At 37.2% G+C, this 16367-nt stretch overlaps 1 protein-coding gene across 1 annotated transcript in view; it reads right to left on the bottom strand.

The window, feature by feature from the left end:
* Nucleotides 1-16367, bottom strand: part of KLHL1 (kelch like family member 1) — a 201434-nt gene that overhangs the window by 123843 nt on the left and 61224 nt on the right. The window contains exon 3 of the mRNA XM_050331657.1: nt 7374-7510. Coding sequence (XP_050187614.1) covers nt 7374-7510 — 137 coding nt within the window. The remainder of the gene's footprint in view (nt 1-7373; nt 7511-16367) is intronic.

A 16367-nucleotide genomic window follows, 5' to 3' on the forward strand; every position in this document is an offset into this window, starting at 1 on the left:
CAGAAAGATATTCAATGAAGTAAGGTATTTAATTCCAAGTAGGCTGACATCCACATATAAAAGAATCAGTGTGATCAGTATCTACTAGGGGGGAGTAGCCTGAAGCACTGCAAACAGGCTACCAACACCTAAAAGCCAGGGATTGTTTGTCTTAGCATAAGCCTTATGTTATATCTATTAAGTTAAGCTTGTCTGGGACTTCTCTCTAGCACTGAGACTAATGGGAGTAAAATGACCTCAGTTATATACTAAACAGTCATTCTCCAAGCCACAGTAGTCCCACTCAAACAGCACGTTGTAGAACAATCCTGTGGCTGCGATAATCTCTGGACTCTATGACACTATTAATTGACACAAGCCAAAAGTATGCTAAGAGTTGTTTTCACTCTTTATTCATACAGACAAATGAGTTCAGCAATTAAAAAAAAAAATCCCCAAACCAAAATCAAGAAACAAACCTCCCTGGGATGTTTAATTAATATAGTTTCTGTTCTGCAGCAACCTAAGGGTCTTTGTGCTTACAGGCATTTTCTTGCTACACCCCTGCTGTCTGCCCTGTGTGTGTTATTAGCTATAACACAGACAAAGACACTTGACAGTACTTTAATTAAAGAATCCCCCAAATAAAATCTAATTAAAAGCTATCTAGTAGGGCTTGAACCCTTTCCATGTATGATCTATTCTCTTTTTTTTCCCTTTCTTCAGATATACATCAATAAATCAAGGATTTTTAGTTCTCTATTAGTTAAATGGTATTTGGTTTTTCAGTTTCATTAATAATATGAAAGCACTAGCCTACCCTTCTGATCACTGTTGGGAATGCATGCTAATTAGATATCCTGATACAGTATGATGAGATCTATAGTAACCTCACAGCACTGTTGTAACTTCAAAGGAAGGCTCCCAGAGTTACTGATAGCAGCAAAACACCAGAATATCAATCTCTAGTTCCACTCCTATCTGAACTATTTGAACAAAATTGCACATGATGAAAACTCTACTTTTAAGACCAAGAAAGAAGTATTACTTAAGAAAATGAGGTAAAGAAACGTTCTTCTATATTACTGCTTATACTGAACTCTAAAAAAGATCAAAGAATAAATATCTATGTGTCCCATGGAACTAAGCCAGTATACTCAATCCTAGAATTTTTGCTATCAATCATTTTGTTGCTCGAGAAATGAAACACTGTTTCTGTAGAGTCACTGTATATAAGTGTCAGCTTCAGATTTCCTCAGCTGGCTCATAAGTAGCAGACATGCAAAGGAGGAAGTTTTGTTTCCTATTAAGTCATAGTTCTGTTATGTCATAGATAAAATAGACTTTGTCTATTTGAATAAACCAACAAAATGCAGTATAGTGTGGGTAAATTAATGAAGTTGCATATTTTTTAATGGTCAAATACATCCTTCACAAAAAAAAGCAATGGGAAAACAGTTTCAATTTACAGTTGTGGATCTATGTAAATTACAAGAAACACATAATTTTGATGGAGTGTTTTTCTAATAAATTTACATCATATATATAATTTGAATTATACAAGTTGTAATTACACTATAATTTAGCTTATGTCATTAGACAACTTTGTGCTTCTTTCAGATAAAACAATATGCAGTCACTATTTTATTATTTACAAAAAAAGTTGTCTATAAAAAAACCAGTAGTTCCAGAAGAACCCCAAAGTTGATCTAACATAGTTTATAGTACATATTTTAACACATTTTAATCTTTAATCAAATTGTGGTTTATGGGTACATCTATCACATTAACTTTATATAATTAGTCATGCTGAATCTTCACAGAAACTTCAATACCTTTTATTATCTTTAAATCAGTACTTCTGGCAGTCTAATTTTCTATCTTCCTATTGCTACTCTTAGATGGGCAGCTGCCTTCACTCAGGAGCAGCTCTTATCAAGGTTATACAGGACTTGATACTCTGCTGGTCACCATGTAACTCTATCTTGCCACCTGTTTAGAAGTCTAGTTGCTTACACATGACTAAACAAAGTCCAGCTTCAGGGTGTCATGACTCTGTCATCTACATATTTAGGAGATACAGGAAAGACAATTTACCACTGTATAAATTCTTCCATAATGTAAATAAGTACTGCGTCTCCTTTATTTAACAGAGTAGTATTTTCTTTAAGGAGAAAAAAAGAATGAAAAAGGTGCAAAAAATACCATCTATTTTAAAATAAGTAAAAGAGTGGGAAAAGAAGTCAAGCAAGCAAAAAAAACCAACCAACCAACCAACCAACCAACCAAACAAAACTAGACAAAAAAGCTCCCATTATATCTTACTTAACCATTCATCCAACTTTACTCCTATAAATAGCCTCAAAAAAATGACTGGCTTTATTTAATATGCTGATTTCTCAAAGATGGCAAGCTCTTCCTGAAGTTGATTAGAGTTTAAAATGTTTGTTTTCCTTTGCAGAGTAAGTAATATCCTGATTTCACATAATTGGCAAAGAGACAATATACACCCTTTTTTGTGTTAGGTTTTGTTTGGTTTTTTTTCTAAATGAAATTTGCCGAAGTTGCTACCTACCTACTTCGTCTTCCATTGAGATATTATTTAGTTATTTCTTTACTTGTTAAGACTTTGTAAAGGCTCAATAGCAATACAAGAAATTGCTCTCAATAATAAACGCACACAACATTATCTTAAAAAATGGGACATCTTGAAAATAAATGTAGTCTCTACTTTGTAGGGTGTATTAGGTTTGTGTGGCAAGGTTTTAGGTAGTGGTGAGGGAGCTACAGGGGTGGTTTCTCTGAGGAGCTCCTGGAAGTCTCCCCCATGTACAACAGAGTCAATGCAAACTTCATGATGGACTCGCTGCCAGCCAAGGCTGAGCCCATCAGTGATGGTGGTAGCCCTTCTGGGATAAGAAGGAAAAAACAGTTATTGTGCAGAAGAAAATTGCAGCACGAGAAAAGAGGAATGAGAATAGGTGAAACAGCCCTGCATACACCAAAGACATGTAGAGGGAGGGGGAGGAGGTGCAGCAAGCATCAGAGCAGAGGTGACAGTGGAGCCCATGGTGAAGACTATAGTGAGGTAGGTTGTGCCCCTGCAGCCCATGGAGGTAGATATCAAGGCAGGAGCAGATATCCACCTGCAGCCCATGGAGGACCCCACACCGGAGCAGTTGGATTCCTTAAGGAGGCTCTGACCCCCATGCAAAGCCTGTGCTGCAGCAGGCTCCTGGCAGGACCTGTGGACCTGTGAAGACAGGAGGCTGCACTGGAGTAGGTTTGCTGGAAGGACCTGTGACCACACAGGAGGACCCATGATGGATCAGCCTACTCCTGAAGGGCTGCACCCCATGAGAGGAACCCATGCAAGAGCAGCTTGTGAAGAATGGTAGCCCATGGGAAGGAATCACAGTGCAGAAGTTCATGGAGGACTTTTTCCTGTGGGAAGAACCCTATGGTGGCACAGAAGAAGAGTGTGAGGAGTCCTCTCCTTGAGGACTAAAGAGTGGCAGTGTGTGACGAACTGATGGCAACCCCCATTCCCTGTCCCCACTGTGCCATTGTAGGGGAGGAGGTAGAGAAAATGGGGAATGAAGTTGAACCTGGGAAGATGGGGTGGGTGGGATACGGTATTTTAAGATTTGTTCTTATTTCTTATTTTCCAACTCTGATTTGATTTGCAATAAATTAATTTCTCCAAGTCAGGACTATTTTGACTGCAGCGGTAATTGGTGAGTGATATCTCTCCCTGTCCTTACCTCAACCCGTGAGTTTTCCTCATATTTTCTCTCCCCAGATGAAGAGGGGAGTGGTAGTACAGCTTTGGTATAACCCTGGTTATACCTGGTGTCCAGCCAAGTTAAACTCACCACAATGGGGGAATTACCCATGATGGGCATAGCAGATGTTAGCAACTCACATTTCAGAACAATATACCTATCTTTCCTCAGGTCTCTGATGTACAAAACCTCCCTTTTACTGAACTTTAATTCTGATATTTTGCAACAGTATTTGATTATATTGCTGCAAGGTCTGGTATCAGTTCAGGATTTTTCTATCTATAATGATACTTTTCATAGATATGCATATTTTATCCTTCTTGAACTCCTAATTAAAAATGAAATAAATTTCACCATATTCTAAAAAAAAAATACAAACCTGACTGAATTACACTTAATTAAATGTGGAAATTTTTTAAATCCCATCTCAACATATTTGCATTGTAATAGTCTTTAACTCCTACATTTTTGCAAGCAAGCCCATGTTCAGTTGTATTTTTTCTGAAATGTTCAGTTGTCTCCAGGGAAAAACTTCTCTGTAACAGCAGCAACTATATGTGAAATCCTTTTTTTTTTGTTGGTGTTTTTTAATCTTCTTGAGCTAAGGAGGAAGTGGCAGGAAAAATAAAATAGAAGAGTGAATAACTTCCAAATTGTCAAAATAGTTTTCTGTTCCTGAGGTAAAAGAATAAAGAGCTAAACTGGTCACATAAATTAGTAGCTGAAAAGTTTTTCATAAATTGTGCAGTCAGTAAATGGAATTTGGCAGCCAGATTCTCCAAATATTCTATGTCTAGACAAATGTATGTTCTGAGTTACAGATTAAGAGGCTGAAAGAGAATTTCTGTTGGCTGCTACTGGCTATCAGAACAGTGGCTATTTTCTGAACTCTTCAGTGTTCCCCTTGTCCACATCCATCCAGCACAAGGAAAGTGAACTGACTCAAAGGAACATGAACTAGACTGGTATTAAAAAAGAAATCAGAAAGTAAGAAAAGAGAAAAGAAACTGTGAAGCTAGATAAATAATGAGAAATTATAGAAATGAAAGGGAAGAGAAAAATTAAGGTTTTGATCTGGCAAGGTCAAGGGAAAATAGAATGATTAACTGAGAAGCAAAAACTATATTTAGTTTCAATAAACTGAATAAGTTTGGGACCATTTTCTAGGAATTCCCTGCTCATGTGAGTAATCACTGAATTCTCCATAGCACTTTAGAAGGCGCTGATGAGCATTAATGATGAGCCTGTATATCCAAGCTATACCCAACATTTGTTAGAGAGATTGCTGGATGGATTTGGCTAAAACTGCCAGGATCAATAAAGATAATTGTGTTCCAGTGCCTTCAAATGTTCCCTAGCATGTTTAATTTACTAGCGTAATTGTAGCTAGGAAATTTAGGTGCCTGTTAAGACATCTGATGCAGAGAAAAGGAACAGGGAAAGAAATAAACCAACATGAATTTCAAGAGATAAGGACACAAGCTAAGAATAAATAAGGATAAATCAGAATAAGTCAGCACAAAGAACCCGATGGAAGAGAAATGCAAGACAGAGTAATCAAAACCAGAACAGTCCACGGCATCCAATAAATGTACTGTTTTAACATATAAAATAGTCTCACATTTCCTAAATCTCATCACTCTTCTATTGTCAGCAAGTATTTGTGAAATTTGCAAGTGTAAACTTATGAATATATTTTTTAAGTCTTATTTGGTCTCTAAAAGAGGTTAGGAAGAAAAAGGATAATGTATTACCACTACAAGTGACAGAAATTAGACACCTTGGTTATCACCTTAAGTTTCTAATTCTTGGAAGTGATGTTACATTAGCATGTAAGGCTGCCATTTCTCACATAGTTTGGACTTTGTGTGACTGTATAAATGAAAGAATATTGCAGATGCAAATTCACATGAGGTAAATAAGCAAACAGGAAGTATACTAGCTGAGTTCTATTTTCATCCATTTGTGAAGGCTGATCTTTATTTACCTAACAGCAAAAAGAAACTTCCAAGTTATTCACCTCATAAAATAGAGTACATCACAAGGCATGGACAAACCAAGGAGTGTAAAGTGGCTGAAAAAATGGAGGAGTTCACTTTTCCTACTTTTTCATTGCCTCATCCAGTCTCCAAAGTTCTCAGAGATAACCATAAAGTTCTGAGATAGCTTCACTCATATTGAAGGGTTTTTCTTTCTTTCTTCTGTATCTCCTTCTTTTCTTAATCTAAACTTACATGTTGCCTTTTGTTGTCAGTAACAACTGTGCTGCATGTTTCCTTTAGATCTTTTAGTGAAAACTGAAGTACAAGAATCATGCAGTACTTGAGTATTTCCACGGTTCCCAGGGAACAACACTGTGCCTCATCTTCCTCTTGCCTCTTTCTTCTACCTTTCTCTTACAAAATGATTTAACATTACCAGTAAGGTCTTTTGCTATTCTGTGACAAAGTATTCTTGATTTTGTCCCAGTATTCTTCTGCCAAGGAATCAGATTGTATCCTTCTTATGTTTCCTAAGAACGACTTACATGTTCTTCATTTCATGGATCCCTAGCTTGGAACCCTCTGGATAATGTACATTCCTGAATGGCAAAACTATAACTGAAGGAAGTAGGCACCTTTGAACTACATTAAATGGTGGTCTGACATTCCTAGAGCAGGTATTTGTCAAACATTATTCTCAAAAAGAGCAATTTTAACTTAAATTATATTTATTTGCAGTTTCTGTTTCCTATTAAGATGGTAAAGCTATTATGTCATGAAAAACCCAGCACATAACCTGATTAAATATATCAAAGCAAACAGCAACTTGTGATTAAATTATTATATGCGTATTTATAGAAAACTAAAACTGAAGGGACTGGGGTATCCATTTAAAATTGAAGCTAAATCAAATATACGACAGAATCATCATGATAAAATACTGTTAATTTAAACAATATAAGGATGTCTTTCAGGAAACAAATAGAAAACAACATCTATTTTATATTTATATGATTCAAGTCAAGGGAAGAAAAATTTTCTTGTTGGCATTTCCTCTTTTCTAATTACTTTACTTTGTAACATTAGTATTCTTATTAATGTACTTCAGTTAGATTGTGCATAACAAGTTGTTTAAGAAGGATAAAACCCAAAGCTATAATGCAGTAAAATGTAAAAACTACTCAGAAGAAAGCTTAGAGTTATTAACTCTAAGTTGTCTGTTATTCATAAGTTTACATTACACAACAGAGTACTAGCCTATAACAGGAAATTAAAGTGACAATATCCAGCTCCTAATAAAACCTTTTAAAACATTTATTTTAAATTTTAAAAGATTTATGCAATTGTTTAAACTGATATTTGATTAAGACAGTAATATAGGGCTATTCTTAAAAAAATACTGCAGTTCCTTCAGTGATCTTACGTTATCTGAATTATGTGCATATGAGGCACTCTTTTTAAGTATTTGAAAACCGAGAAAAATATATAATTTTCTAGACTGTCCTATTGTACTTGCCAAGTCTGACATATTTAACAACTTGGAGATAAGACACAACAATCTGAATTCAGCCCTAGAAATGATAAATAAGCATTCTGGATGATTAAGATAATGTATGCAGTACAATACCTGTATATGCAAACTGAACAAGATCCCACAGTGCATTGGGGTCTATGCCCTCCATTTTGATCTCTTCTTGCTTGGCTTCACAAACATCACTTGTAAACATGGCAGCAAAATAGTCAGAGACAGAACTGAGGACAAGTCTGCAAAAAAGTTAGAAACTGGTATCATTTGCATTGATATACGTATCAGAAATTTCATATATATGTAAACTTTTTTAAAAAAACATACTTTCAGAATAGTTATAAATTACTAGCAGCAATACATTATTAATGCATATAGGCAGTGAAATACAGCATGGCATTTCATTCTAATTTGGCTTTGCCTCCTGGGATATGAACTAAGTGGAACTTTAGCATATGACTGTAAAATAGACATAGAAATTAGTGCTCGTTCTTTCTGATAATCTTCTGATAATCTATGCAGATATCCCAACTGTTAACAAGATAACCTCTCAGTATCAAAAACAACTTCCTAATGATACACATTTCATACTCCAGAAGTACTCTTCATTGTTCTTAAAGGTTTATTTTTATAAACCTCAAAAAACAGCATGAGACTTTAGACAATCTATCAGTCTTCAATAAAACTGTTAGTAGTGTAACATGTTATTCACTAAAAAAAAAAAAAATAGAATCATAGTGTAATGCAATGTTTTTGTTAAGAAACATTTCCAAGGAAAACAATCTCAAAATACCCACAAAATGTGCATGGCTTTTTCTTTGGGGATCTAATTTAGATAAATTGAAACCAAAGGAAGCATCAGGTATGATGGTAATTACTGGGGTTTTAAGCTTAGGTATTCTTCTAAATACCATCTACAGTGAAATTCTGATCTTGTTAGGAGTGAATATTCCCAGATGAACTTGAGATAGAAATGTGGTACAGCTATAAATAGTGTACCACATGCTTCCATAAAAGGTGGTCACATTTCTAGACTATTTTGAAAATATAATACATAAACACAATAAAAGACACAAGAATCACAATTGGAGAACTTGGAAACCAAGAAAAATATTTAGCCTTTTGTATATTGTTAACTATTTTGTTCAAGGGAAATAAATAATAGATTAAAAAAAGAAATAGTAAAGATAAATGAGTTAATGTTTTTCAGACAGCACAGTAATTGATTGCTTTTCCTCTCTTAGCTTATTCCAATAGCAAAGTAAAGCATGAAAGTTTGAATTGACTTCATAATTTTACAGTGCTTTAAGCTACTATATTTTACCTGCAAGTATGGCAGCTTGAAGAAGGCCTTTACTTTGGTTCTAATGATGGGAAATAATTAATTAGGTATAGTAGTTTTATCACTTTTCATGTTGTGCTCAACTCTAGCAATCATGAATTTTAGAAGTAAACATCCTAATTCATAAACAATTCACACTTATATTTATGTAATTGCTAAAAGCCCATACCTTGGTTCTGCCACCAGAAACTCCTAATTCACTATTTTTTCATCACTGAGGAACATTTACTTTATTTATTTATTATTTCCATTTTATTTTAATTAAATATTTATTTATTATCTTTAAAACCCTTCTTCAAATAATTTTGACCACTTTTAAATAAGTGACTTTATTTACTGTTAATGGATGCTTTATTAAAATAAAAAAAAACATAGAAAAGGAAAAAAATTAAATATTGATGATGTTCTATGAAATAAAATCTCTCACAGCCAGCAAAGATGTAATTTAGGTATATGATCGAGATTTCCATTTGAGATCATTTTGCTTAAGCTGTTGCTTCAGATTTACTAACCATCATTTAAATTCAACTAGGGCTCTTCAACTTGGTCATCTTGGAATCAAAGGCATAACAATTTGCTTCATCAAAATGGACGAATGAACAGAAATTTTAATACACCAGTTAATGATTAATGGAAATATTTTCAATCAGTAATATCTTATATTTCTAATTTACATCATTTATGTTCATAAATTATTTATTAAATCATCTTATTGTCTACGGACTGTCAAAAATAACAAAAAAACAAACCAAACAACAGACGGAGAACAGAAATGAAATGACAGAATGTCGTGGTTTTGTTCTAGCTCAATTTACTTTTATATTCCCACATACAATTACTATTAGCTGAGAGAAGGTTTATGCAGACAAAAAGAGACTGAATTAAAAAAAGTATGAGTATTTATTATTAACAAATTAAAACTAAAGAATTATATTTACAATAATTCTACTTGAGTAAAAGGTATTATGTATTTACAAAAGATATTTTTCCCCCCACCTCCCTTTATATCAGTCCAAGGAGGAGAAGTAGTCCTTTTCTGTTCTCAGAATTCCAGTTCTTTCTCTCTCTCTCCAGTAACTCTGCAGCACTTTCGTCGCAGTTGGAATCTTTTCTCCTTCTTCTCTTATTCTGTGTTGGCCTCCAGGGCTGGGCCTACCCCCCTCCTGGGTTAAAACCGAAGGCTGAGGGTTACCCAGGTCCTGAAGGGTCTCCTTCCATAGGCTTGCAAGGGGACACTTGCTTACTATGGATCTTCTTCCACAGGGTTACAGGGGATAATGGTTTAAGAGTTCACCCCTGTTTCCCTATGGAGGTCCCTCCCCATGGGAGAACAGTCCTTGATTGACTTCTCGGCATGGGTCTAGTCTGGATCCCTTACTCGGATCCCAATATCCCACCTGAGCCATTTTCTGCTCCAGCGTAGGTTCTCTCTAGCACCAGCAGCACGGATCCCACACATGGATCCCAACATCCCTACCTGAACCGTTTTGTGTTCCAGCGTAGGTTCTAATACCCGTCAGGGTCATAAATCTTCAACAGCAGCAGCATGGATCTCTCACTGAGATCCCAAGCTTATCTGAGCCGTCTCGCTCCAGCATAAGCATCGATCCCTTCGAGGGTCACAAAGTCTTTAACAGGACTCTGCCTCATCTGAGCCGCTTTTACTCCAGCATAAGGCTTTCTCTCTGTTAAAGTCACAAATCTCTGGTGCATCCACAAGCTCCTCTGTGAGCCGCACGGGGGTCTCTTCACCCCAACAAACTTCTACAGGTGGCAGGGTTTTATTTTTCAGTCTTTACCCTGCTGAAGGGAGGGAGAGCGGAAGGGAGAAAAAGCAGCTCTCCCCCCTTCGAACTTTTCTTCTCTCTCCTGCGACTGCAGCTTTGACCTTGAAAGTCTTGTTATCTCATGGTTGGAATTCTTCTGCAGCGGTTTCTCGTCTAAGCAGTTCATCTTTTAAACTTTTTTTTTCTTCACTCTCTCACAAGAGAGAAGGGAGGCTTCAGTGCTGCACCTGCCCCTCCCCGGCCCAAGCCGGGGAGGAGGGGGCCTTGGCCCTCCTCGGGCCCGCTACCCTTCTACATGGCTGCTGTTCCTAATTTCAACTGCGCCACAACCTTCTCTTCCGTTTTCTTAAAGATGTAATTAGCAAAGGCGTCACTGAACTTTTTGATTGGTTTTTTTGTCCGGAAATCACCTGGACAAAACCATCCTCAGCCCCAGGGATGGGCTGGTGGGCAAAACCACGACAATTTCCCCCCTTCGCCTTTGCGAATTACATTTTAAGAAATCTTAAATTTTACAATAAACATACAATTATAAATAGACAAACTATAACTAAAAATTACTCTATTAAAACTTAAAACAACATCACTATAATATTTAACTCTATTATTCTCTTTTTACTACAACCACAGTACACATAGTCAGTCTACTTTTGTCTGCAGACCTTTCTCTCAGTTATCTTAAAATCATTATGGCCAATTCCTCACACGAGGCACTAAAAATGTTGGGGTTTGATTTAGTCACTGCCTTTCTGGGCAGTCTTTGCCCGCATTCTCCACCAAAAAATGTCGTGGTTTTGCCCTAGCTCAATTTACTTTTATATTCCCACATACAATTACTATTAGCTGAGAGAAGGTTTATGCAGACAAAAAGAGACTGAATTAAAAAAAGTATGAGTATTTATTATTAACAAACTAAAACTAAAGAATTATATTTACAATAATTCTACTTGAGTAAAAGGTATTATGTATTTACAAAAGATACTTCTCCCCCCACCTCCCTTTATATCAGTCCAAGGAGGAGAAGTAGTCCTTTTCTGTTCTCAGAATTCCAGTTCTTTCTCTCTCTCTCCAGTAACTCTGCAGCACTTTTGTCATAGTTGGAACCTTTTCTCCTTCTTTTCTTATTCTGTATTGGCCTCCAGGGCTGGGTCTACCCCCCTCCTGGGTTAAAACCGAAGGCTGAGGGTTACTCAGGTCCTGAAGGGTCTCCTTCCATAGGCTTGCAAGGGGACACTTGCTTACTATGGATCTTCTTCCACAGGGTTACAGGGGATAATGGTTTAAGAGTTCACCCCTGTTTCCCTATGGAGGTCCCTCCCCATGGGAGAACAGTCCTTGATTGACTTCTCGGCATGGGTCCAGTCTGGATCCCTTACTCGGATCCCAATATCCCACCTGAGCCATTTTCTGCTCCAGCGTAGGTTCTCTCTAGCACCAGCAGCACGGATCCCACACATGGATCCCAACATCCCTACCTGAACCGTTTTGTGTTCCAGCGTAGGTTCTAATACCCGTCAGGGTCATAAATCTTCAACAGCAGCAGCATGGATCTCTCACTGAGATCCCAAGTTTATCTGAACCGTCTCGCTCCAGCATAAGTATCGATCCCTTCGAGGGTCACAAAGTCTTTAACAGGATTCTGCCTCATCTGAGCCGCTTTTACTCCAGCATAAGGCTTTCTCTCTGTTAAAGTCACAAATCTCTGGTGCATCCACAAGCTCCTCTGTGAGCCACACGGGGGTCTCTTCACCCCAACAAACTTCTACAGGTGGCAGGGTTTTATTTTTCAGTCTTTACCCTGCTGAAGGGAGGGAGAGCGGAAGGGAGAAAAAGCAGCTCTCCCCCCTTCGAACTTTTCTTCTCTCTCCTGCGACTGCAGCTTTGACCTTGAAAGTCTTGTTATCTCATGGTTGGAATTCTTCTGCAGCGGTTTCTCGTCTAAGCAGTTCATCTTTTAAACTTTTTTTTCTTCACTTTTTCACAAGAGAGAAGGGAGGCTTCAGTGTTGCATCTGCCCCCCTCGGCCCAAGCCGGGGAGGAGGGGGCCTTGGCCCTCCTCGGGCCCGCTACCCTTCTACATGGCTGCTGTTCTTAATTTCAACTGCGCAACAACCTTCTCTTCCGTTTTCTTAAAGATGTAATTAGCAAAGGCGTCATTGAACTTTTTTGATTGTTTTTTTTTGTCCGGAAATCACCTGGACAAAACCATTCTCAGCCCCAGGGATGGGCTGGTGCGCAAAACCACGACACAGAAGGATTACATCTCTTTCACAAACTTCTACAAAAATGTGTGGTTTTCCACAATTTGTGTGAGGAAAGTCAAAGAAGTCATCTAATGGATTTCAGTTGCAAAGGAGCATTCAGTCTACAGGACCAGACAAGATCCAGTCCAAAGTGAAAAAAAAAGAAGAAAAAGAAATAATACAGCTATCAGGTCCTCAGCATTACCCATTTTACTTAGAAGTTTGCACCACCTATTAAAGAAGATGGCTTAACTCAGCAGAAAGGCTCTGTGATGTAGCAGCTCACCTAAACAAGCAAGACAAGTTTTTGAACAGAGTGATAAAGTACAAGGATTGGTTTTTTTAAGTACTTTATGTTAATCAATAGTTAACAGAAATAATGAACCAGCAATTTCATCAATATGACTATAACCAAACAGTTAACTGATTTCAAGACACTTTTACCTTGGGAAGTGCTCCAAAAGTTGAACTAAAGTGAGAGGAACTTGCTAATTACACTTAATTCTGAAAGGTGACACCTTTTGTAAAACTTAATTGTGTTCGGGTGTTGAGATAGAACATGAAAAGTGAGAAATCAAAGAGATCAATGAATTTGTAATGATCTGCTGCTTTTTGTAGATCAGAAGGCTCCAAACATCCCTAAATCTTGGTTTAAAGGCATGTTGACCTATTAATCAAGAAAGGTCAACTGTCTCAGAATGTCACCTTTTTCAGCTGCTGATCTGGCAGAGAGAATACATAATAAACTCTTTCATCCTTGAGACTCATAGCAGGTAACTCATGGCTTAAAATGAATTTGTGGACCCAGAAAGCTTTTCTCCAGATTAAGGGACTTTTCTACCTTTACAACTAAATTCAGCCAGATATATTTCTGGTTTTATAGTAACCAATATAACTAAATATTGATTCCATGATTCATTGCTTTAAGATGTGATCTGTTGCTCTGTAGGGCACATCAGCTGACATTGTGTATCTTTGCTAATAGTAAAGCTCTACTGATAGCTCTTTACTGATAGCTGCTTTACAGCTCTTCTTGCAGCAGGCAAACATTTTCTGTATGTACAGAGAAGGTTCCATGATTTCATAAATTTTAAGGCTTGCAGAACCTATGCTAAGGTGTGTATCCATGCATGCCTTTAAAATAATTTCAGGAAAAAAAGAGAGTAGACAGTAGTCATCTGTATGGTACACAAAAGTACCATTAGTAACATGCATCAATAGTAACCATTATCAAAGTGCAATCATCTTGCTAATAATTCAGGAACATCAGATTAGCTCATTATCATATCAGAAATTCACACTTATTGGGTTAAGCAGCAATGAGTCTGTAACACTTAAATTAATGAGAATTTTCTCATACTTCCCATCACAATTATCAATGTGTTCTTTGTGCTTACCTAATTTTAGAGAGAATGGAAGAGAACTATGTGATAAACTTTTTTTCCCCAGACCACTGCAGTAACTTTCATAAATTAGCCTATTCGTAAAGGCGACTTTTAAAGAACAAATGAATAATAATAATAATAATAATATCTCCAAGGAAGCCAACTAGAGAGGCAGATTGAATTTTGAAGAGACTTGATTAAGCCTCAAACAAGGAAGTTTACTTTTTCTCTTTACACAAAAAGATTACTTTCATTTTAATTTGTTATACAACACACAGCTACAAGTGACAGCAGTAATCTACACTAAGTGATGATCCCTCCTTACCCTGAGGACCATGCCTTTTGAGTTTACATTCTCTTCTTCCATTAATTCATCTTCTTTTAAGTCTTTCACTGTTTCCAGAAACTAAATAAGTGCTTCTATCTCTTCTATTTTACAAACTGAAATGCAAACTTATATCCCAATATATTCTTATGTTGTCACAATATTTTTAGGAATGTTACACAAATCCAGTATCAATATTTCCAACAAATACACATCTACCAGAGCTTTAGTTTTCTTCAGAAACTGCAAGTAATGCACATATCATATTTGCCAGATTTGACAACAAAGTCCGTTGCCCAAAACACTTTGCCAGCATGTTTGTGGTCTTGTGTCAGTTTTGGAGATAACCTGCGACTGCAGCCAGTATTTGGAGCGCTAAGATGTAACTTCTCAACATTTGGGAATGGGTAAGACAGGCAAAAATGTCACAGGGATGAAGATAAGAGCTGAGGAGAATCCATTATTATGCAAATACAAAGCAGAGCTCAGTGTTTTTCTCCAGAAGAAAACCACATAATTAAGACATAGCATACATATTTGATTGTAGAAAGATGATGTAATCAACTGTGATGCTCAATTTGTGGCCTTTATGTTTTCCTTTATTCACTGTAACGCCACAAGGAAAAGGGGAAAAAGCTTGCAGGAGAAGGAAAAGTCCAGTTTTATCTTCTTTGAACCATCAGCAGAAATCTCAGAAACACAAACATTAGGTTTGACGGAAGTATAGAGATTGATCTGTGAAGTTATTAGAATAAATGACGGCTTAAGTATCTATATCTTTTAAAGTCTATTTGTTATCCTTTTATTTTAGAACTTCTTTGTACAAAATTACATAATAGAGCATCATTATTATTTTATCTTCACAACCCATTCCTCCATAGAGCTTGGTTCAGTCAAATTCTTGTGTGTGATTTTCAGTCCCTTTTCTGATGGTGGGCTGTCACGCCTTCCTGACCCAAGTACTTCTTAATATTGCCTTCTTCATCATTCTTTCATACACCTGAATTAGTTTTATTTTCATAGTCCATATCATTTAGCCTCTCCCTCATTTTATTTTCTTTTAGCAAATCAATTTGAAAGGGGAATCAATCCCCTAAACATCGATGTCAGAGCCAGTTTCAGATAATTCAAAGTATCTAATTCATCAGCATAGGCCTGGTGCTAACCTGTAAGAATCCTGCCCTCCTCTGGACCACATCATGGAAGGCAGACAGGGAACTCAAGGCACCTCAGCAGAGATTAAGCAGCTCAACATTTCTTTTCCCTTTCTTCTTCAGGCATTTCATCCTTGTTTCTTTCACCCTTCAAAGTCCATTTCAGTCACTGCACTTACTTCCACTCAATAAAGTAATACTATCCATAAAGTTTAAAACCATCATAAAATATCTCAAGTTGGAAAGGACCCATAAGGCTACTTGCAGGACTACCTAACACTAAAACAAAAATAAACCATATGGCTAAGCATATGATCCAGATGCTCCTTGAACTCTTCTCACTTCCCTGGGAAGTCTGTTAGAGTAACTCATGACCTTCCTGGTGAAGAACCTTTTTGTAATGTCCAATCAGAACTTCCTCTGAATCAGCTTCATTCCATTTCCTCATGTTCTGTCACTGGTCACCAGAGAGGAGATGAACATCTCCCCCTCTGCTCCCTCTCCCCTTAAGGAAGCTGTAGACTGTGATGAGGTCACCACTCAGCCTTCTTTTCTCTAGACTGAACAAACCAAGTGACATCAGCTGCTCTTTTTAAGTTGCTCTCCTCTGGACCTACTCTAACCTAAGTGTGATGTCCCTGCACTGTGGCTCCCAAAACTGCACACAGTACTGGAGGTGAGGCCTCACCAACACAGAGCAGAACAGAACAATAAACTCCCTTGAATGGCTGGTGATGCTGTGCCTGATGCACCCCCAGCGGTTGGCCCTTTGTTGCTGGAGCACTGATGACTCATAGCCAACTTGCCACCAACCCAAATCCCCACATCAAGATTAATCAAGGTTAATAGTAAAGGCTTAT

Source organism: Myiozetetes cayanensis, unplaced genomic scaffold (assembly GCF_022539395.1).
Source record: "Myiozetetes cayanensis isolate MyiCay16 unplaced genomic scaffold, myiCay2020 scf5-8, whole genome shotgun sequence".
In the NCBI taxonomy this organism is placed as follows: domain Eukaryota; kingdom Metazoa; phylum Chordata; class Aves; order Passeriformes; family Tyrannidae; genus Myiozetetes; species Myiozetetes cayanensis.